The following is a 22,280-nucleotide window of genomic DNA, read 5'->3' on the forward strand; positions in this document are numbered from 1 at the left end:
AAAGAGAGGATGTTGGATGGATGTTTGATTCCCCCGGCCCCCCAACCCCTCAGTGCTAAGGCAAGAGAAAGTTTGCAAATGTTAACCTGAGTCTGGGTATCCTAGCAAGCTGTGTGACAGTGTGATGAGACCTAGGTCAGGGCCAACAGAGCTAGACACTAGATACCTGGGATACAGCCCCCAGGGTAAGAGGTGTTCTGCCTTTCCCCTCACAAGCTGACCAAATGCAGAGCAAGGGCTATTGGCAAGAATCAAACATTCCAGGGACTCCAGACCTGGTTTCTCTGTTCAGAGGTCAGGACCCACCATTCTTTCAAACACCTGAGTCTGACCTCTTTCAGGCCTGAATAAACACAAGGGACCTGGGAGGAGCAGGTGAAATTGCTCAGCCTGTTTCCAAATGGAATGACTAAAAGCTACCACTCAGATTTCCATGGGCGTCTGCTCTGTTCTTCCAATGCAAAACACATGCAAGACTTCTACAGCAGTGTGTAAAGTGAGAATAACACACCCAGAAACCCATTTTTCTTGTTTCTTTCTTCTCGTCTCTTCTCTTTCCTTCCAGGACCTAGAGCTGATAGAACCATGAAACTCTAGGTCTTTTTAAATTTTTACATATTCCATTAAACTCTGGGCCCTTGAGATGCTCTTAGAAAGAGATTCTGTGGAAATGCTCTTTATCTTACGTATTGCTTATATAATGTATTTCAAAAGCTCTGAAAAGTCCTGCATTAAGAAACCTGTTCGACCCAGCCTTATCTAAGCTTATTTGACCAGAGACCTTCCCCTACTGCACCTCTGCCTACTCCTCATCCCCACATACGGTAGAGCACACTTTGAGGGACATGATTCTCTGCAGAAAGAACTTTGTTCAAGTGGGTTTGGATGGATTTAGGGTGAAGCCATCTCTCTGGGATCGGAGAATCTCAACATTTGGCTCTGAAGTAGGGAAGGGTGACAGCCACTGGGGGATGCAGGACTGAAGGATAGATTTGTTTTGGAGATGAGAGGGGTACATAATGGGATAAAGGAACCAGTGTGGTTCCTCCCCAGTGTGGAGGAGAGATGAGAGATGAGGGATGAGGGATGAGGCATGAGAGGATGGGGAGAGCCTGGGATGGGGTGAGAGCTAGAGTACAGCTGGAATGTGAAAATGTGGTCAGAAACCATGGGACAGATATGAGCTGTCATGCCCCAGCTCAGCCACAGATTATATGAGGGAATGATTCATTGGGGATGGGGGAAGTAGGGAGGTGGGTGTTGGGGAGGCATCCATAAGGATGTTCTGTTGGTGAGGAAGCTGGAATCCGTGGATTGGAGAGAGAGGACACTGAATCTGAAAATGAGAAGACAGAGTGGAATGAGGCACAGTGATTCACTTCATAGAAGGGCTGTTCTGTGGACAAGGAATTAAGTTGACCTATTTTTGCATAGTCTTGAGGGAAAAAGCAGAGCACGAGGTGGAAGACAGAGAGACCCAGATTTCAGCACCATATAAAGCAGAGATTTTGAACACTCTAGACAGAGGCCGCTGGTCACTAGAGGTGATTCTGTGGTCACTGGAGCTCTACTTGGCAAGGAAGTCATGGAAGGGATTCCAGCCCAGGGTGTGAGGCTGGACCTCTGAGGTCCTTCCCTTCCCAGCTCCCAGACTGGGAGATTCCCTGGTGTGCTTGCCTGGCAGCCAGACTGGCAGGCTCCTGTGACTGGCATTTTGGCCTTTGGGGGAAAACCCCCATCAATTTAGCAAGATAAGTCACAGGAAGTAGCAATTTCTAAACAAAGTCCCAGGAAAATGTGGCCATTCCTCAGTTACTGCTCTGATGGCGAGTGCAGGCCAGACAGAAAACACTTCAGAACATGAGGATTTCCTCCCGAATTTCCCTGTTTGTCTGAGTTCCGGGGCAAGCACACCCATGGCGTCAGGAGGACCAGTGCTGGGAAGAGGGTGGTAGCTAGTCTGCTGACCTCTCAGTCCCTCATAGGTCAGTGGCCTGTGCTGAATTTTCTTTCTAGGGCACAGGAACTCACTTCTCAAACTCCTGCTCATAAAGCTCAGGTGCTTTATTCAGATATCAACTCACTGGTTAGCTCAGGGGCTTTACTTAAACCAGTTGTATGTGCCCAGATGTCATACAGCCACTGACGAGGCTTCTATGAATAGTCTGGCCCATTTGTATCTCTCTATTCAGTCTAGTACTTAGTGTTTGCACTACAGTCTGTGATGCTGTAACATCCAGATCCTCTGCAGAGTCTGTCTCACAGAACTGGTTAAACTAGAATTATGATAGTTAGTTTTGGGATAAAAGATGGTAAAGTAGGGAAACCTAGTCTGTGTGTATGGGCTTTTAACACTCAAATGAGCCAAAGTCAGAGAGGGGAAGAAACTAAAAAGACCAGTCCAGGTTAAGCAATGCTCTGGATTGAAGCAGGCAGTAGACAGAGTTCTAGAAGGCAAGGTGCTATCTTACTTTTTATTGTGTTGAATGGCAGCTAAAGAAGAAGCTTTAATGAACTCCCTTTTCTGCCTCCTGCTCCGGACAGGTCAGTCTCAGACACCTGTGTTGAGGACAAAACATTCTGCTACTTATCTGCTACCCTGTGCTTTCCTGGCTCGGTCAATATTTGTTGAACAATCAACAAAAAAAGAAAGACAGAAAGCAAGCTAGCAAGCTGCAGAACAGTCCCTCCCATGAGTATCCAGTTGTGCACATTTCATATGATATCACCAGCTACCCCTGAAGCCAAATTCTCCTCTTCTAGAAGCCTGATGACAAAGTATTGCTATATTATAATATTTGAGGCTTCTTCCTTGTGCCCAAAGGGTTCAAGTTCACATGAACGAGCACCACCAGCAGGGCACATCTTTCTAGTTAGCAGAAGGCCTATGGACCCTCTATGGTCAAAAGCTTTGGGTTTTGTAGTCATGTGAATTTGAGAGTCTAGCTGGGTCATTTGGGAAAGTTTACTTATAACCTTTATAACTTCAGTTTTTTGGTTTCAGGGTTGCTGTGATAATTAAGTGTAATACACCCAGCAAAATGTAGATGCTCTATAAAAGATTTTTCCTGGGAATAAGACTGTGACTTTTTAAGTCCAAGTAAGTATCCCCTGTCCCTTGACAAAACTGAAGACAGGGATATTAGCTAGGTACACATTAATCTACACAAACACAGCATTAATTATTTGGGCATCTCTCCCCCCCCCCACCCCAACCCCAAGCAGATTGTAAGCTCCATGGCAGCAAAGTCTTTTTTTTTGACTTTGCTATCTTCAATAAATGTTGGTCCAGTGGATGAATGGATGGATATTATTTATATGAATAATAATAAAAACCCAACTAATGGCATGCTGTCCTGAATTATTTTTCTTAAAAATTTTGTTGTGGATGGACACAATACCTTTATTTTATTTATTTATTTTTATGTGGTGCTGAGAATCAAACTCAGTGCCTCACACATATTAGGCAAGTGCTCTACCACTGAACCACAACCCCAGCCCCCCATCCCTGAACTATTTTATAATTATCTTATGTGTCCATATTACAATCCCAGGGAAATTTGAATTCTTCATGATCAAAGAAAACCACATTCTTTGTATCTGTCAACATTGTAGGACATACAGAAGGCATGTACTAAATTCAGGATAAATGGAAATTTTGTAAATTATATAAATGAGAGAAAAGAGCTAGATAGATTCCCCTTAATTTCTCACTACTTTTCCCATTATTTGGCCTTGGGGAAACAGTTTTCTCTTGTGGTCTCAGTTTCCTCACCTATAATGTAAAGGAGTTGGATCAAACGAACAAGTTGTTTTTTGCTAATTTATTCTAAGACTGTTAGATTTTAGTCCCATGGAGGCCCAGGTAGGAAAAATAGAATGGTCACATATAGATTGAATCACAAAGGAATTCCTAAAATTTAGGTGCATATGGAAATACTGAACAGTGAATACTTCTGTTGAGAGAGATTCAGAATGTGCACATCTCCTTGAGACATTGCAATCAGGGCTCAGGGCTAACAGCAATATTTTTATAGTCTTTTAAATTAAAATAAAACCCTTAAACTCTCGTTGTAGCCTGGATGCTATAAGCTTAGGGGTTTTTCCTTTGCTTATATTACTTTAAAACTAATAGAAGAAACTTGAAGCCCGAGAGCCCCAGTTTTCCCCCTGGTCTGGCCTGAGCTGGCTGGGGTTCGAGGTTTGTTGAGAGTCTCAGCTCTAGTAAATTATGGGGCAACTGGACAACTGGCCCTTAAGTAATCAAGAAGGAAGACCAGGAGAGTCAGTCAATTAACAATTAATGGACTTCCTTCTCTACTAGAAAATGGGAACTGATGACCAGCCTTCCATTGTTCCCTTATAGTGAGGATGGGTGGGACACTAACCTTGCCCTTGGATGAGTCACACAGAGAGAACACATATAAAAAAGGTAAGTAGAATGCTTTTCAAAGATCTTCCTTCCATTTATACTCACTGTCTACTATATCAAGAAGGTGTCTCGAGTGTATTGGGATGTCTTTTTTTTCTATGGAAGAGAATAGAAGTAAAGAAAATCCAATTTAGAGGGTGAGTTCTGGAGTTAGATCAACTAGGTTCACAGTTTGTGTCCACGGTTTAGTGAAGTCATGACCTTGGGCAACTTTCTTAACTTCTCTGTGCCCAGGCCTTTCATTTGTAAAATGCGCATTCATTCAATAAATATTTATTGAAACTTCACATGGTAGTAGGCATTGTTTTGGGGGCTTGAGATAGAATAGTAAACACAAAATATAAAGCTCCCTCCTAGAACTTGTATTTTAGTGGGATAGGATGATAATTTATTCACTTAATAGGGTTTGGATGAACGTCCCCCTAGGGTCTTTGTGTTAAGAGTTTGGTGGTCCCTAGGGTGGGATGACTGGGAGGTAATGTAGACTTTTAAGAGGTGGGGCCTTATAAGAGGACATTAGGTTATAGGGGTTGTACCCTCAAAGGGCATTGGGACCCCAGAGGGTCATGAGATGAGCAGTTTATTCTACCACATGTGCCCTGCCATTGTCCCCACCAGAGGCCCAAAGCAATAAGTCTGTCTGATCTTGGATTAGAACCTCTAAAGCCATGATCTAAACAAACATTTTCTCTTTATAAGTTAATTCTCTCGGGTATTTAGTTATGGTGATGGAGAGTTGACTAACACAGTGTTTTAGTGGATGTTTAATAAATTGATATATGTGGATTGCTTGTTGTCCATAGAAGCTAGGTTAGCCTAGTGCCCAGTTCACCACAGGGTGAAGGGTAAGATGTCTGCTTGCTATATTAGTTACTGAATTTTTTTAAATGCAAGAAACTATCTCTGGGTAAGAGTTACTGCTTAACACATTATTTCAAAATTCATTGTTTTTTCTAATTACAAAAGAAATGCCTCTGCATAAACAATCTAACATTACAAATATGAATGACTAAGAACACAAAAATCTCTGGCAATCCCATTCCTTAACTGTAATCACTATTAACAGTTTGGTGTATACACATCCAGATATTTTTTTTTCCTTACATAACTTATTTTGATTAAATCATTTGTTTTTAGGAACTTTGTTTTTTTGTGATCCAACTTTATTAAAAAACATCTGGTAATCTTAATAAAAACAACAAAACAGAATAAGAAGAAGCTGTATGTGTGTGTATGGATGAGCATGACATGGAGAAAGACAGAGAAGATGAGAATAACACTCTATGCCATGGGGTGGGTGGGGGCTGCTTCATTCTTTCCACATGAGGCTGGGATTTGGGGGGTCCCAGAACCTATCTATACTTTCTTTCCCTCCAGAAACATTCTGTTTCATCAAGTCTTCCTGGTGAAACATTCCTATTTCTTAGGGTTCTAATTCCTGTACTGGTTGCATATCTGATTTTCCCACATTGTGGACCATTTGCCTGTGGGTTGTTATGACTCATGTGTGCACTTTCCTTGGGGAATTAAGTTCTTCGTAGCATGGGCTGTGGGAGTATCCCTAAGGACAAGTTTTACTTTTCCTGTTGCCAGGGCAACATTTTATATTCATTTATTAACAGGAATTTTTGCTCCAAGTAGATGTTGTAAATGTGAACTCCAAATCCCCAATGTGGTGGAGGCTTGGTGTTTTGGTTTCTCCTGTTTCTTTCACATTTTTTTTTCCCTAGATTGGTGATCAGGACCTATTTCTTCTTGAAGTTGGGGACAGCCATATGAGGCTCCCAGTTACTGGTAGGACTCTGTTCCTTTGTGCCCTGTTGTTCAGAACTCGACACTTGATCCTTCCTGGTTGTGGACCCATCTTTAGGTTGGAATGATGAGGAGAAACAGCCATAAAAATGGAAGGACATTCACGATTGGAGAGTTAACAGCACGTAACAACGATGATGTGTTTAAAAAGCAGCCTGAAGACCAGTAACTGGAATCCAGGGATCAAGGGAGAGGGTGGTAGGAGGTGAAATCATCAAAAGTATCATTCTAGATCTGGAAGAAAAGTTTGGGGCTGCCATAGGTGTAATCTTTTAGTAAGTCAGTAGCAGTGGGTGGGCTTTGGATGGGTTAGTGACTTTCTTTTGGGCAAGTTTATAGTTCTCATTTCTGTACCAAGAAATGTGTCTGTGTCATAATAATCATGTGTTTGATCATGCAAGATGACAATTCTCTCAGACTGGTAGGTCTGCAAGGCTGAAACAACATTCATCAGAAAAAAAAAAAAGGTACAAAGTGTGAGAAGACCCTGCCCTCTTGGGCACATGGACACTCCTGCTCTCTGGGTATACATGGGTTGGGTTTACACAATCTCTTTCCACTGGGTGGGGGCAGTAGGGAATGAACAAAATTTACTAATTGTACATACCAGGGATCTAAAATGGATGAGTTACACTCAGGACTGTTGCTTTTGTTTTTTCCTATTTAAGTTCAGCATTGGGAAAGAGAAAGTAATATTGGAAGGGAGAGGATGGATGGGTGGGGCACTATGGAAGGCAGTGATGTATAGATTAAGTCAGACATGGATATAGGAATGTAAAAATAGCACTAAACCACTGCCTAAAAAGGAGTTTTAGAATTTTCCTGAATTAACAGTAATAATAATAATGTATAATAGTAAACTCTACGTGTTTATAATCATTTAGGTGAATGTTAAGTATTTTATATAGATGGTTTCAGCTAGCCATTATAAGTACTCTACAACTTATTCTTAAAAATGCACTTTCAAGGGCTGAGGATGTGGCTAGTGGTAGGGCATTTGCCTAGCACATGTGAGGCACTGGGTTTGATCTTCAGCACCACATAAAACAAATAAACACATAAAATAAAGGTATGTGTCATCTACAACTAAAAGAGAATTTAAAAAATGTACTTTCAAGCTGAGGAAACTGAAGCACAGATAGGTTAAGTAGTGTATTAATAAGTATCTTGTTAATAGAGGTTCCAACTTAGTCTAGCTTTAGAATTCATGCTTTTAATGACCACGGTTAATAGTGGGGTCTTCCATGGGTCCCTGTATTTGGTGAGACAATTATACTTTAAAAACCTTCAGTTTCTTCATCTCTTACAATGAAGCTAATGATAGTACCTACATATTAGGGTTGTTGTGGGAACTAGGTGAGTTAATGTTGTAGGGACTTCCAGCATTAAAAAAAGAACAAAATCATGGAATTTTCAGGTAAATGGATAGAGTTGGAGAATATTAGGCTAAGTAAGCCAATTCTCCCCAAAACAAATGCTGAATGTTTTCTCTGATATGAGGATGCTGATCCATAATGGGGATGGGGTGAGCATGGGAGAAATGGAGGAACTTCAGGTAGGCCAAGGGGAGGGAGGAAAGGGATGGGGTGGGGGGGCGTGGAAAGATGGTGGGATGAGATAGACATCATTACTTTAAGTGCATGTATGAAACACGAATGGTATGACCTACTTTGTGTACAACCAGAAACATGAAAAATTGTGCTCTATATGTATAATCTGAATTCATTGTATTCTGCCATCATATATAACGAATTAGAATAAATAAGTAATTTAATAAAAATATTGTAGGGAGTGATTATACACATAGTGTGTGTGTGTGTGTGTGTGTGTGTGTGTGTGTGCACATAGTAAACAATTAAGTAAGACTTGTTGCTATTAATCCATTGAGGGAAATCAGAACTGCCATTCCTTCTCCCTCCCCACATATGCAAAAACACACCCTTCTATTACTTCATCTCCTCTACTATAATCTGAAAGTTTCAGGTCTGGACATGATTTTGTTCCTATTCTTGAAGTCAAGCTATAAAATCAGGCTGCTAAAAGGAAACAGCCATCTGGCATCACTGAGTCCACTCCCTGGCCAATGGGTTTCTTCTAGCACATTTGGCCTCAGTCCTGAGGCTGGACTTAACTAGTGAAGTGTAAACTCTTTCAGTTATTCACTCTACTTGATCACCAAGAATATGAATAGGTCCTAAAGAGTTGGTGCCAATTGCGTTTTGATACAGTCTTCTAGCCCTTTCTGTGACCCAGGACAGATTCCTTGCAGGCTTGGGAGTCCATCATCATGCAACATCTGGCTCCCATTCTGATGGGAATATGTAGGGGCCAAATTGTCAACAATTAGCCATATCAGGCTGAGACTGTCCTGCTTCTTCTTCAGAGGCCAAACAAGCCAGAAGGAGTTTCAGAGTTCCTTCCTCTGAGCTTCCTCAGATGTGGTCAGATTCACGGCCTTTGTACATTCTAATTGATAGCTAGCCTGGGCAAAGTCTTTTGACCCATTAACCAATGAGCCAATCAACCAACCCACCTTTGCCAGTTCCTGAGGGCCCTCTATAGTGAAGCCATGTGCCCTAGGAAGTATCAGTCTGGTAGTGATAGGACTCCAGAGAGGAATGATCTATAAAGGCCATCCACTCCAGACTACTTCAATACTTTAAACTTTTACATTGGTTCAGGCACATCTGTGCCCAATCTCTTCTCTGACTGTGAAAGATTAAAGTACCAACCAACAAACAAAAACAAAAACAAAAACCTTAAAAAAACACTTGACAATTATATATGTCACAATATGGTACATGAATATTTAGTAAGTGAAATATATATTTCATCGGATAATAAACAGGGAAAGAATTTCAGGTCTTGTTGGTCAGGGTTGATTTCCCTATGTTGGGCAGAATTTGAATTGGGACCTTGCTATGTGTTCTGCCTCTGGTCTCCTCTCACATCCTGTCAATTTTAATACACTACTTTTATTGCTCAGGAACATCCTGTAGCTTCATATTGCTCACTGTATCAAGACCCACATAAGGTTATTATGTGGATCAGTAGGTTTCAAACATTTTCAGCAGAATCCTTTAATGAAAAAATGAGCAGAAACCTGATACAGAAAGAAATTAAAAACAAGGTAATATAGTATTTCTTCAAGTTTAGATCTTTTATGGTTGATGGAAAATATTTCATTTCTAGCATCCCTGATGCACACTTGTAGAGTCCTGGGCTCTAGGAAGCTTGTATTTTAAAACACCGAATTAGATGACTGAAGCCCTTTCCACTTTGGAAATGATAACCTTCTCTGTGGGTTTCAAGGCCTATTATAGTGCAATGATCAATTTAGATATCAACCTACCTGGAATAAGGGTTACTCAGATAGTTGGTAAAGTATTATTTCCAGGTGTGTCTGTGAGGGTGTTTCCAGAAGGACTGACATTTAAATCAGTGACCAAATAAGGGAGATCTACCCTTACTCAAAGTGGAAAGGCACCATCCAATTGGTTGAGGGTCAGGATAGAACAAAAAAGCAAAGGAAAGTTGAATTTGCTCTCTTCCGGATCTGGAACATCTATTTTCTCCTGACTTTGAACTTCAGAACTTTAGGTTACCTTAATTTCTGATTCCAGGACATGTACTAGTGGCACCTCTTCCCTTCCCCAGCCCTACTCCAGGTTCTCAGGCCTTTGATTTGGACTGAACTTGGTCACCAACTCCCCTGATTCTCAAGTTGATCTATTGCCTATTATAGGACTTAGTCTCCATGGTCGAAGGAGACACTTCCCTTTTATTTATCATTATCCATCTCTCATTGATTCTGTTTCTCTGGAGAAACCTGAATAATATGTGTAGTTTGTCTCACTTCTATTTAATCTGAATTTCAACCAGTAAGCCTTTACCTCTAGTTGGTGAGTCTTGTAGCTCTTGTAGAGTCTTCTGTGTACACCTTGTTTTACTGTGTTTTTGCTTTTCTTATGATGTTTTGTCTACATGAAACAGCATTCTTTTTCCTACTGTTTTATCAAGTTTGGCCTCAGATTTGGACAATGTCTATCCCTCCCCAGTTATCACTGATTGTTTCTTTTCTAAATTTCCATTAACTGAAGATCAATACCAAACAGTTAAGTACTTAAATCTTCCCTAATTATTTTTATTAAACATATTGTTTTCTCAGAAGCACTGTAAAATTCTTTTTTGGAGGAGTGGGGTGGTACTGAAGATTGAACTCAGGGGCACCTGACCACATCCCCAGCCCTATTTTGTATTTGATTTAGAGACAGAGCTTCACTGAGTTGCTTAGTGCCTCACTTTTGCTGAGGCTGGCTTTGAATTTTCGATCCTCCTGCTGCAGCCTCCTGAGCTGCTGGGATTACAGGCGTGCATCACTGCACCTGCCATGGACTGTACAATTCTTAAGAGCACAACCCATATCTTTTTAATTATTTTGAGTCTTGTTACAGTGCCTAAAAGAGTGGTAGGCATGTTTTAATTATTCAAGAATTCTGGCAATGGATGATAAGATACATTATGAACATTTGTTGCTTCTAGCGTCTCAGAGTTTTCTCACTCGGTGGTGAAAATAAAGTTCAGTTCTCAGAGTTCTGAACTTTATTTTCAGTGACCAGCAAAATACATCCATGACTTTATGGGGCACATTTACCCTTTCCAGTTTGAAAATTCCAAAAAATTGATAAATTTTAGGAGTGTGGTGTGATATTCTGTTTTTTCACAGGAAGCTTTTTAGAAGAAATTCCCTGAACAAGGCAATCACCATTGTCTTCATCTGATGCACATGTTTGCCATTTCCTGTTTTCAAGCTTGTTAGCTGTCATGAAGTCAAGGATGAGTCCAGGAAATCAGGCTCATGAGTCAGGCAGGCCTGACTCTAGCCCACGATGTGTCTTCTGACCTGGGTGCCCAGATGCATGAGTGCTTTCTCTAAACATGGAAATGCAGTGATGCCAGGCATGAAAGCAGCTCAGGGTCCTTGGGGCAAAGGGATGCCAGCAGAACCAGGGGCACAGTCCTGCTTGGAAGGACTCCAAAGTAGAAGGAAGGCATTAATGTGGCAGGTGCATTGTTAACATAGACCAGCACAAAGAATGAAATCTTTTACCTTCATTGCCATTTCTACCAATAAAATCCCAGTTGAATCCTAAATTATGTTGGGCACTGGGACTTGCAGTTATCCACAGGGCACAGTTCAGAGATGGTGATGTGCCCTATTCTCTTCTGTTTCTACCTTCTTTTCCTAGGTGAATTTAATCTTCCCCTTGACTTTAAATAACATTACGGGATGGAAATTCCCAACTTTATATATATATTTCCGCCTCAAAACTCTTCTTGAGCTCCAGATTTTACATAGATACTCAGAGGCAAAGAAAGTTTAGTAATCAGTTTATATAAACTCCAGTAGACATATGAAATATTTTTGGCTGCAAAACTCTTTGAGAGCAGGACTAGTCCTCCAACCCCACAACCCTGTTGGATTTCTCATCATGCCTACTTTAGTATCTGGCATTTAGCAGGTTCTAGGTTAAAATGTCCATAGATTTTACATAATACATTTCTCTCTGTGTGTAGTGTGTATATATATATCCATATTTACACACATTGATATAAATCTGCATATATGTATACATATAATATGTTATTATTTTCTTTGCTCTTTTTTCATTTCCAGGGTGCATCTTCCTATAATGCTGGTGCTCCCATATCTTGTCCCTCCCAGGCTGTTGTATTGGTGGCTCCCAGTGAACCAAGCCTCCTGATATTTATGTCCTCGCTTGGAGCCCAGGATAGGCCTGTGATTTGCTTTACCCAGTGTAATGTGGTGGAAGTTATACTGTGCCAGTCTGGGGTGTCATACTTGAGAAGGCCTGGCAGTTTCTATGTTATGTTCTTGGGATCCCTGGACTTCCATGTAAGAAGTTCAGCTATCTTGTTAAGAGAAGAGGCCACATGGAGAGGCCCTGAAGAGTCAGAGAGACCTTGACACTTTATACATATAGGGAAAAGCATATTTCCAGTGTCTCAGCTGAGCCTGCTTCCAGCAAATCTTCCAGCTGAAAGCAGCTTTAAACATGATCACTGGCAAACCAGCAGATGAACCCACCTGTTGAGTGAATCAAGATCAAGTAACACATTAGGCCACTAAGATTTGGGGTGGTTTGTTACATAGAAATAGAAATGGAGGTGTGTGCCTTGATATCATAGACTAGGGGACAGTTAACAGTCTTGCAATCACACCTCCTTGTTTCTAGTTTTTACTTGAGTGTTCTGCTTTGTATGAAGACTGGACAAGCACTTGTTTCTTTGCTCCCTGTCAATCTGATCAGGGCACAGGAGACATACTTAGTTGTATATTTAGTATCTTTGAATGGAAATCTTTGGAGTACTTACCAACATAAGGGTAGAAACAATGGAATGAGCTGCAGAAGGGAGATAGAATTAGGGAGTCCCATTGAAATTGAAGGGACATGAGGAATGCATGCTGGAGATCTTGGGGTTGGCTCAGGAAGGGCAGGGGCTCACATCAAATTCGAAAGGTAGCAATAATGGGTGGGCCTATGTAGTAGCTAGCTCCAGAAACAGAGATCCAAGGCTGTCTAAATTTGTTTGAAAAGTTCTTCTGCAAAGAAAACTAACAGTGAGCTAATGACTTCCACTACCGTGTGAATTTCATGTAATGTGTGTGTGTGTGTGAAAAAGAGAAAAGGGCGGGGGGAGCACGCCGTGGGGGAACCAGACAGAAAAATAGAAATGCTCAGAAAATAAACTTTCTTGGAGCTAAAAAGGAAATGACATATTTTAAAAAGTGAAAAAAAAATTCTTTTTCTTTTTCTTTTTTGTAACGGGGGATTGAACTCAGGGGCACTCAACCACTGAGCCACATTTCTAGCCTTATTTTGTGATTTTCTTTTTTATTTAGAGACAGGTTCTCACTGAGTTGCTAAGTACCTCGCTAAGTTGCTGAAGGTGGCTTTGAACTCATGATCCTCCTGCCTCAGTCTCCCGCGTTGCTGGGAATACAGGCAGGTGCCACCTAGTAGAGTTTCTTTAACTATGTTGTTCCTTCTTATTTATCACTCTTATCTTTGCAGCTTAAGAATCCCTACATGTGGAGTTTGGGAAACTAGAGAAAAAGGAGGTGGTTTCCTTTCCTGGCCTGCCTAAAGGTTGAAGCTGCAGGTAACATCAAGCTTCTGTCCAACCCAGGCCAGTTACTAGACAGCTGGGGCTCTGGGGCCAGACTTAAGATAGATAGCCCCCATAATTCTGCTGTAAGTAACAGAAATGAAATTGGAAACTTATCATAGCAGGATATGGTGCTCAGGTGCAGTGTTCTGGTTCCCCTGCAAGGCAAAGTAAGCCCAGGAAGGATGGGATGACTAATCTCTGCCAGGGAACTTCAGTCTTGGTCTCAGCTTTGAGGAGGATGCTCCCAGCTTTCTGTTGTTGTGAATCACTGACTTAAATGGAGATTCCCTCTGTCCTTCTTAGTGGCCAAACCCAGGACAGGAACTGAGCCACAGTGAGTTTTTTTTTTTTTTTTTTTTTAGGCCAAAAAAACCCCTTAAGACATCTGCCAATGAGTGGGGAGGGGTAAGAAGATGAAGATTTTTATTAGCAGGATGTTTGGAGATGTTGAAGGCAGGAGTCAACATTTCCCAAGTTTTTTTTTTTTTTCTTAAAATACATTGTGTGGGGCTTCAGGACTTTTGAGTTACCTTAGGCCAGGCATTCCATCTTGGGGTTACTATATTTCCAAGTAGTGCCTGGGGAGACTAGCTCATTCCCCACCTACAGTATCCACAGGAACATCTGCTTTAGCTTATCAGAAAGTCAAAACACCCGCCCGTCAACCCTCATCTTTTCTGCTTAAAGACACATTCCTGATGTCTGATGCTCAGCCCTCCCCAGGAGTGCACCCCTGGGCCGCCCATGTGAGTGTGTAAAGCTGTGAACTGATCTTCATGATCCTTTGAAGAGCCTCTTACATCCTAGTTTGTTTAACCTTCTCACATGCATAGCAGGACTTCTCTTTGGGGAATCATGGAATGACTACTGACTCATTAGATAAGGCAGGAGTCCTGGAAACGGGAAACTAAAAACAGGCTGTGAAACCAATTTCATTCCCTTCTCTCAGGTAATTCAGAATGTGGAAAGCAGCCTGGACTCTGAGTCAGCACACTGGTGTTCAGCTCACAGTCCCACTAGGTACTGGATGACATGGGACAGGCCCTGTGGCCTCTCAGAGTTTAGTTTTCTCTTCTATAAAAACGGTAATAATAATACCCATGTTTCCAGCCACACAGATTCTGAAGAGGTCAGAATAGAATAATGGGGTGGGAAGGCATGTTAAGAAGCATCTGATGCTTGAGTTCATTCTTATAGTATCATCACCAGTAAGTCATGAATCCTATCCTGGAATTTCTCTGTGATGGGGATCTCATTCTTACAGAGGGCAGTATATTGTGAGATGGCTCTGATTTATTTTGTGCTTTAAACAGCCTCTGTTGGCATCTTACCAGTTGATTCTTCTTTGCTGGATACACAGAATTGAATGAAATACTATTCTGAAAGAATGTTTTTCAGATGTCTGGAATTAGTACTGAACTCTGATACACATAGAGCACAATCATTGTTATGATTCTCCAAAGATGCTTTAGGTAACTTATGACCCTTGATGTACCTTGTCAGACTTAAATGTGGTATTCAGGATGATTTGAAAGGGGAAGAATGAATTGGGCATTCACCTCCCTTCTAGATACTCTGTCTGTATTAATGGCTGCTGAGTCTTGAGTTAACTTTGCTGGTGACCACATCCCAATGCACTTCCTCCATAATATCAACTGAAATCACCGAACTTTCTGATCACTACCTCCTTTCTTTCCAGCTTATTCCGCCTTGCATCTAGACCTCACCAGGACTTATGGACCATCAATCCTGTCACCTTTTCTACCTTACTTCCCCTGCTGCACACATCCACATGTCCCTTTTTACTTAGCCTAGACCTTCTGGCACATTGTTAGAGTTATTCCTTTGAATATACTCTCAACTCCTGTCTCTTTCCCTTTCTATCTTGCCTGGCAAAATCCCAACCCTGATGATATCTTACTCTCTGTCTCTTCCTGCCACATACCCAGACAGTTGAACCTAGGTAGAGAAATACAGAAACAGTTTAACTGATTGTCTTAGTCTGTTTTGTGCTGCTGTAACAGAATACCATAGTCTGAGTAATTTACAAAGAAAAGAAACTTATTTCACACAGTATAGCTGCAAAGTCCAAAATAAAGCTGCCAGCATCTGGTAAGGGCTTTCATACTGTATCGTCTCATGGCGGAAGACAGAAGGGCAAGAGAGTAAGAAAGTAAGAGCTTGAAATCACAGCTGTGATCCCCACTGCTTTTTTTTTGGTACTGGGGATTGAACCCAGGGGCTCTTAACTTCTGAGCTACATCTTCAGCCCATTTTATTTTTTATTTTGAGACAGAGTCACACTGAATTACTGAGACTATCATCAAACTTGCAATCCTCTTGCCTCAACCTCCCAAGTTGCTGGAATTACAGGAGCCCCACCATATCCATGTACTTTTATAATTGGTATCAACTCATCTGTGAGAGTGGAACCTTCATGACCTAAATGCCTTCCATTAGGCTCCACATCCCAGGATTTGGTGCATAGGAAATTAAGGTTCCAACACACACTTTTTTTTTCAATTTAAAATAATGCTTTATTTCCAGTAAAATAAGCTATAAAAATATATACAGTTTTTTTTTAAAATTACAGGTTATACAATATGTGTAGTATGATCCCACTTTTAATAAAGAGTATGATAATTTAGTACACATTTGTGTGCAAAGGAAAGGGCTGGCAAGAGTAATCATCAATCTGCCTTAAAGAGGGGAATATATGAAAATATAAAAAATGTGACATTCTCAATTTATATAATTCTGACAAGTTAAAACTATTTTTCAAAATGCATATGTTTCTGTTGTAAATCTTAAAAAAACTTTAAAATATAAGTTAAAAATTATAACTTAATTAACAGAATATCATTTTACTTACAATTCAGAAAAATGCCACAAGGGCAGGTGAAATGACTATGAATCCTTGAAAATGTAGTTTGAAAAGTGTCTCTCTATGTTAATTGATAAGATGGGTGTTTGAAAGTACTTGTATTTCGGTTCTATTGAACAAATATCTAAGACCAAACAACAAACTTGGTGAAAAGTTCTATTAAAAGAAAAATGCAAATATGTTATTAAGAAAAGAATCTTTGAGAAAGGAATTAAGCAGAAGAAATCACTTTAAAATGAAAACAAGATTGGTTATCACTTAGCACAGGCAGAATGACCCTCCCTTCATAGGCTCCACCATACTTTGGAAACATGAAAACGTGCCCTTCACACACAAATCCTTAAGGCTGGAGATTGAAACCTGGGCCACTGGAGAAAGTTAGAGAAATATCACTGGGAGTACAAGGTCAGGCCCCTTACTTTCCTCCATAAAGACTACACTGAACTCACAAGACATTTTTTAGTATTCCTCCTCATCCTCCTCCTGTTTCTCCTCCTCCTTTCTTTCTTTTTCTTTTTCTGTTTTTCTTTTTTTTTGCTTTTATAGGTTTTATTTAGAACTGGGTGGGCCTATCTGAAAGCTATCATTAAAGATATAGGTTTTTCTTAAGAACCACCATTTGACCCAGTTATCCCACTCCTTGGTATATACCCAAAGGACTTAAAATCAGCATACTACAGTGATGCAGCCACATCCATGTTTATAGCAGCTCAATTCACAATAGCTAAACTGTGGAAACAACCTGGATGCCCTTCAATAGAAGAATGGATAAAGAAACTGTGGCATATATATACACAATGGAATATTACTCAGAATTAAAATACAATAAAATCATGGCATTTGCAGGTAAATGGATGGAGTTGGAGAATATCATGCTAAGTGAAGTAAGCCCATCCCCCCAAACCAAAGGCTGAATGTTCTCTCTGATATGTGGATGCTAACACATGATAAGGGGAGGGGTAGAGGGAAGAATAGAATTGGAAGGGGAATGAAGGGAAAGGAGGGGAGATGGAAATAGAAAAGATAGTAGAATGAATCAGACATAACCTTCCTATGTTCATTTATGAATACACCACCAGTAAAATTCCACATCATGTACAACCACAAGAATGGGATCCTAAGTTATACTCCGTGTATGTGTAATATGTCAAAATACACTGAACTGTCATGTATATCTAAATAGAACAAATAAAAAGCAAAACAAAACAAACAAAAAGATCCAATAGGGCTTCCAGATCCCATATCTGTAGAAGATGTTTTTTTGTACTTTTAACTTTGATACTTGTTAAAAGGGAATTCCAACACAAGCTTTTTCGGGGACAGATTCAAACCATACCACTGACCTAGGCTAAATTCATGACCAATAGCTTCAAGTGGGTCGATGGAGCTGCTCAGAATCACACCTCAGTCCCCAGGTCTAAATTCCCCCACTTTCCTAGATAACTAACTCACACCTCCTCCATCCTTAAAGCTTTACCACTTCTTTCTCCAATCTCAAACTTACCGATGACCTTATCTACAACTAGACTGGACTCCCAAATGCTCCTTCCACCATGTCTACCCACCTTCTCCCTCTGTGCCCAATATTCTTCCTTCCCTCTCTCCCTGTGATTGGTTTCTGTGCTCTTCAGAATAAACTCTCCAGGTGTGCATTGGATCCTTGCCTTCTAGCCTACTCAAGAACTTTTTCCCCCCATCCTACATTCCATCACTGACTTCTCTACAGGACCATTCCCTCCTATATGACCACAATATTATTATAATATTTTTTTTCAAATGAGGGGACCTGCTTTATCTTAAGAGGCCCAATGAACTGCAGACACCCTGATTCTCCCAGCTTGTGTTGGACTGTTACCAGGACTCCATCCCAGCAGCATGCCAGCTATGGCAGGGTGAGTGTGTGGCCAAGATGCCAGACAGTTGGGGCAGGCAAGTTGGGTGGGGCTGCCAATATTGTGCACCCCAGTGAAGAGATGACACCTCATAAATCTAGCTGGCTCAGAGTCCATGTGGTCTGTTTATTAATACTGCCTTGTCTTCACATGGTGGTGGTGGAGTGATGATAAATGTGGCAAGCTGCCTTCCAAGGTCATTTTGTCATAAGAGGAGTGTCCTCTTTTTACCACCTGCAACATTCTTATTCATGCCAAGAGCTATGAACACCTCAGACCAAGAGAGTTTTCTTCCTGGAAAAACATACTTTTCCTACAGATTACAGAGATATTGGCCATCATCCCTCCACTCCCCTCTCTACTGCCAAAGATTCTCCCAGAGAATGAGCCCATTCAACCTCCAGTCTTCCCAATACGTGGGGTCCAGTTCGAATATTCAGACCACCCAGAAAAGTGTCTTCTAACACTTGTTTGTGATTCTAACAAAACCAGGGTTGACATCAGTCATAGTAGCTCTTAAGAGCCCTCCTTCCACAGGAAAGATGATGGAATGTGATGGACATTATTACCCTAGGTACATGTATGACTGCACATATGGTGCAACACTACATCACGTACAACCAGAGAAATGAAAAGTTGTGCTGCAATTGGGTACAATGAATCAAAATGCATTCTGCCGTCATATATATCTAACTAAAATAAATAAATAAATATTTTTAAAAAAGAGTTCTCCTTCAAAAAAGCTTGGCCTACTTACTTATCTGTCACAGCCTGCATGAACTCATCCAGCAAGTCATCGTACTCCTTCCCACGCACACGCTGGTGTTTCAGGCCGATGTAAAGAGGGTCTCTGAGCAGCTCCTGGAACAGACAGCACCCATTTACTTACTTGCTCCCACTGTTCCCGATTTACTATTATTATTATTGGTTCTTTTGGGGGGATGGTACCGGAGATTGAACACAGGGGCAGTCAACAACTGAGCTCCATCCCCAGGCCTTTTTTGTATTTTATTTAGAGATAGTGTCTCACTGAGTTACTATTGTTTTTAAAATAAGTGTTTAGGTTGAGTGGGAAGGAGCAAGGAGGTGGAAGAGGAAGAGAATCCTTCCACCCCCACCAAGGGGTCAATTCTGGAAGGGTCTGCAGGCCAAGCCACTGACAGAAGGTGGACTCCCAAGTGGTCCCCACTTTAGGAACAAATGATGCTTTGAACAAGGCAAGCCTCTCAAACACAGTCCTCTAACCCTGACTGTAGGCTCTGGGTTTATTTCAGGATTTCTCAACAGTACCACTATTGGCATCTTGGCTTGGATAATTCTTTTTTAAAAAAATATTTATTTTTTAGTTGTAGTTAGATACGATACCTTTATTTTATTTATTTATTTTTATGTGGCCTCACATGTGCAAGGTGAGTACTCTACCACCCCAGCCCCAGGCTTGGATAATTCTTTAGTACAAGGGCTGATTGACCGATATCTTTGGCTTCTAGCCAGTAGAGGCCAGCAGCATCCCCAGTCATGACAATGAAATATGTCTTCAGACATTGCCAAAGGTCTTCTTGAAGGTGAAACTGCCACTAATTGAGAATCATTGTAGCTGACTTTAGGCAGCGTCTTGTATTGAAGTTTTGGGCCTCATCCAAAGCTCCTGATTGGACTTAGAAAATCATTGATTTATTTATTGATTGATTGATTCATTCATTCCTTCAATGAAATCTTACCTACCACATGCCTCACACATGGGATACAAATATAGAATGATACAACCAGAAATAGCTCAAGAAAGATGCTCACCTTAAGCCCTAGCCTGTGACCACTCTGCCATTTGCAGTTCTTGCCGTCAAAGCAGTCACATGCTGTTGGGTCATTTGCTGTGTCTACACTGGTCTGAATGACCTCTCCCACTGGAGTTTCCACCTTTTCTATCCCCTATGAATTGGAAACTCATTCATGCATGGTATGTTTTATTTATTTATTTGAATTTTTATAGAAGTTTTATATGTAAGAGCCAAAAATCTGGAAACAAAACCTTAAATGTCCTTTAAAGGTGAATGGTTAAACAAATTGGCACATACATTCTATAGAATATACTACTCATAAAATTATTGGAACAAACTACTGATACATAACAACACCTGCACTAATCTCAAGAGAATCATGTTGTGTGAAAGAAAGCTAATTCCAAAAGGCTACATCCTACAAAACTCCATCTAGAACATTCTTGAAATGACAAACTTATAGAGATGGAGAATAGGTCAGTAGTTTCAGAGGTTGGGGAGAGAAAGGAAGGAATGTGGGCTTGGTTATAGAAGGACAGCATGAAATATCCCTGCGAGGATCTGCTCTGTATATATACTGCTGTGATGGTGCAGGAATCTACACATGTCACAAAACTACATGGAACTAAACACACACACACACACACACACACACACGAATGTAAAACTGGTGGTGATATTGTACAGAGCTATGTAAGATGTTACCATTGGGGGAACTAGATAAAGAGTATACAGGATCTCTCTTATTCTTTTATTCACATGCTGAAACAGCATGTTAATCCACATTATTTCAAAATACAAAGTTCAAAACTAAACAAAGAACTTCATTAAAATGTTTGCAACTTCATATAATAAAGATGACACACTTATTGATCTTCTACTACTGCTGATGAGGGGCCCCCAGAGGGGTTTGGAGGTGAGTGAGAAATGGTTGCTGCCTTCAGGGTGCTCAGTCTATTGCAGGTAAACTAACTCTACTGCAGGGTAGGGAGACAGTGTTTGGAACAAAGTGAGGCACATGGAAGCACAGAGGAGTGTGGTAATTTTCCTCGGCTGTTGCATGTGGGGTTGTGTTACAGAGAAAATTGTCAGGCACTGAAAGACTGGCAGGTTTCAGCAGGTGGACTGGGCCCTCTAGGCAGAGGTGTTGGCACAAAGAAAGGTTGGGGGCTGGAGCATAAGAATAAAGAAAGTACCTGGTGTGTTTGGGGAATGTGAAGTAATTCCATGAATAATGGTCTTCTGAAATTACCTATTTTTGTATTTGGATCACCAAAAATAAGAGTCCAGGACAGGAGGACAGGAGTTGTTTTATCTTCATCTCCATCTGAGCAGCTACTGCAGGATGCAAAGATAAGGATGACACCTTACTACCCTCAAGGGCCTTAGTGTAGAGTCTCACCCTACCATCCACAAGCTGTGTGACTTTGGGCAAAGCATGTGACCTCTTTGAGCCTCCTTCTCGTCTGCCAAGTGGGGATGAAATACTAGCTGCAGAGGATGGTTGTGATGATTGAGTGAAATAACACCAAAGAGCTTTGTGAATTATAACACATGCTATGAAATAATGGCAGCAGTTGCCGTTTTCATAGTGTTCCTATGTACCATGTTCTGTCTAGAGCAATTAGCAGCCTAAAGTCATGGAAGCCATTGGAAAAGTGAAGCTCACAGGTGAATCTGCTGAAGGGAGGGTATTTGGTATCAACCTTAAGCTGCTCAATTACTGGTCACTGTGCAGGGCTGGGATGGGCCATTCCTGCCCACCCGAGATTCCCGAGGCAGTCTTTGCTTGGGGACTTTCCATTGGCCAGACTTCCTCTCCCTGGGCTGCACTGCAGTCAGAACTGTTCTTACTCAATTCTAGATCCTTTCTTCTCTCCTTTCATAGGAGTCTGACCTGTTTAGTAGTCTGAAGATCCTGCCCATCTCCTATGACTTTGGAAGCCCTCCCACTTTACTTTTGTTTTCTCTAGGAATTTCTTACAAAGGATCTGAGAGACAGGTCTCATTACTTTCTTTCATGTTACAAATGCAGCAGCAAGATACAGAGTGGTTAAGCAACTTGCCCTAAACCTTGAACTAGTAAGGGCAAGAGTCAAGATTCAAACCCTGAGTCCACGGTCTCAACATGCAGCCATGCTGCTTTGGTGGCTTTTTGGTACATCAACAAAAATTGACTTACAAGTTTTTAAACCCTCTGCTCTCCTTCTGTCCTATTTTGATGTCACTGGAGGAGGTGGTGGGGAAAGGTGCAGGGACAGAAAATAACAGGTAATATTTGCCTTTAC

General features: G+C 41.1%; 1 protein-coding gene across 7 annotated transcripts in view; it reads right to left on the reverse strand.

Annotated features, from left to right (window-relative positions):
- The window catches only part of Me3 (malic enzyme 3), a 191,731-nt gene that overhangs the window by 29,643 nt on the left and 139,808 nt on the right, over positions 1-22,280 (reverse strand). For all 7 annotated transcript variants that reach the window (XM_005323295.4, XM_040285075.2, XM_040285073.2 and 4 more), the window contains one exon: positions 18,972-19,075. In XM_005323295.4, the coding sequence (XP_005323352.1) occupies positions 18,972-19,075 (104 nt within the window). The remainder of the gene's footprint in view (positions 1-18,971; positions 19,076-22,280) is intronic.

Source organism: Ictidomys tridecemlineatus, chromosome 4, assembly GCF_052094955.1.
Source record: "Ictidomys tridecemlineatus isolate mIctTri1 chromosome 4, mIctTri1.hap1, whole genome shotgun sequence".
In the NCBI taxonomy this organism is placed as follows: Eukaryota; Metazoa; Chordata; class Mammalia; order Rodentia; family Sciuridae; genus Ictidomys; species Ictidomys tridecemlineatus.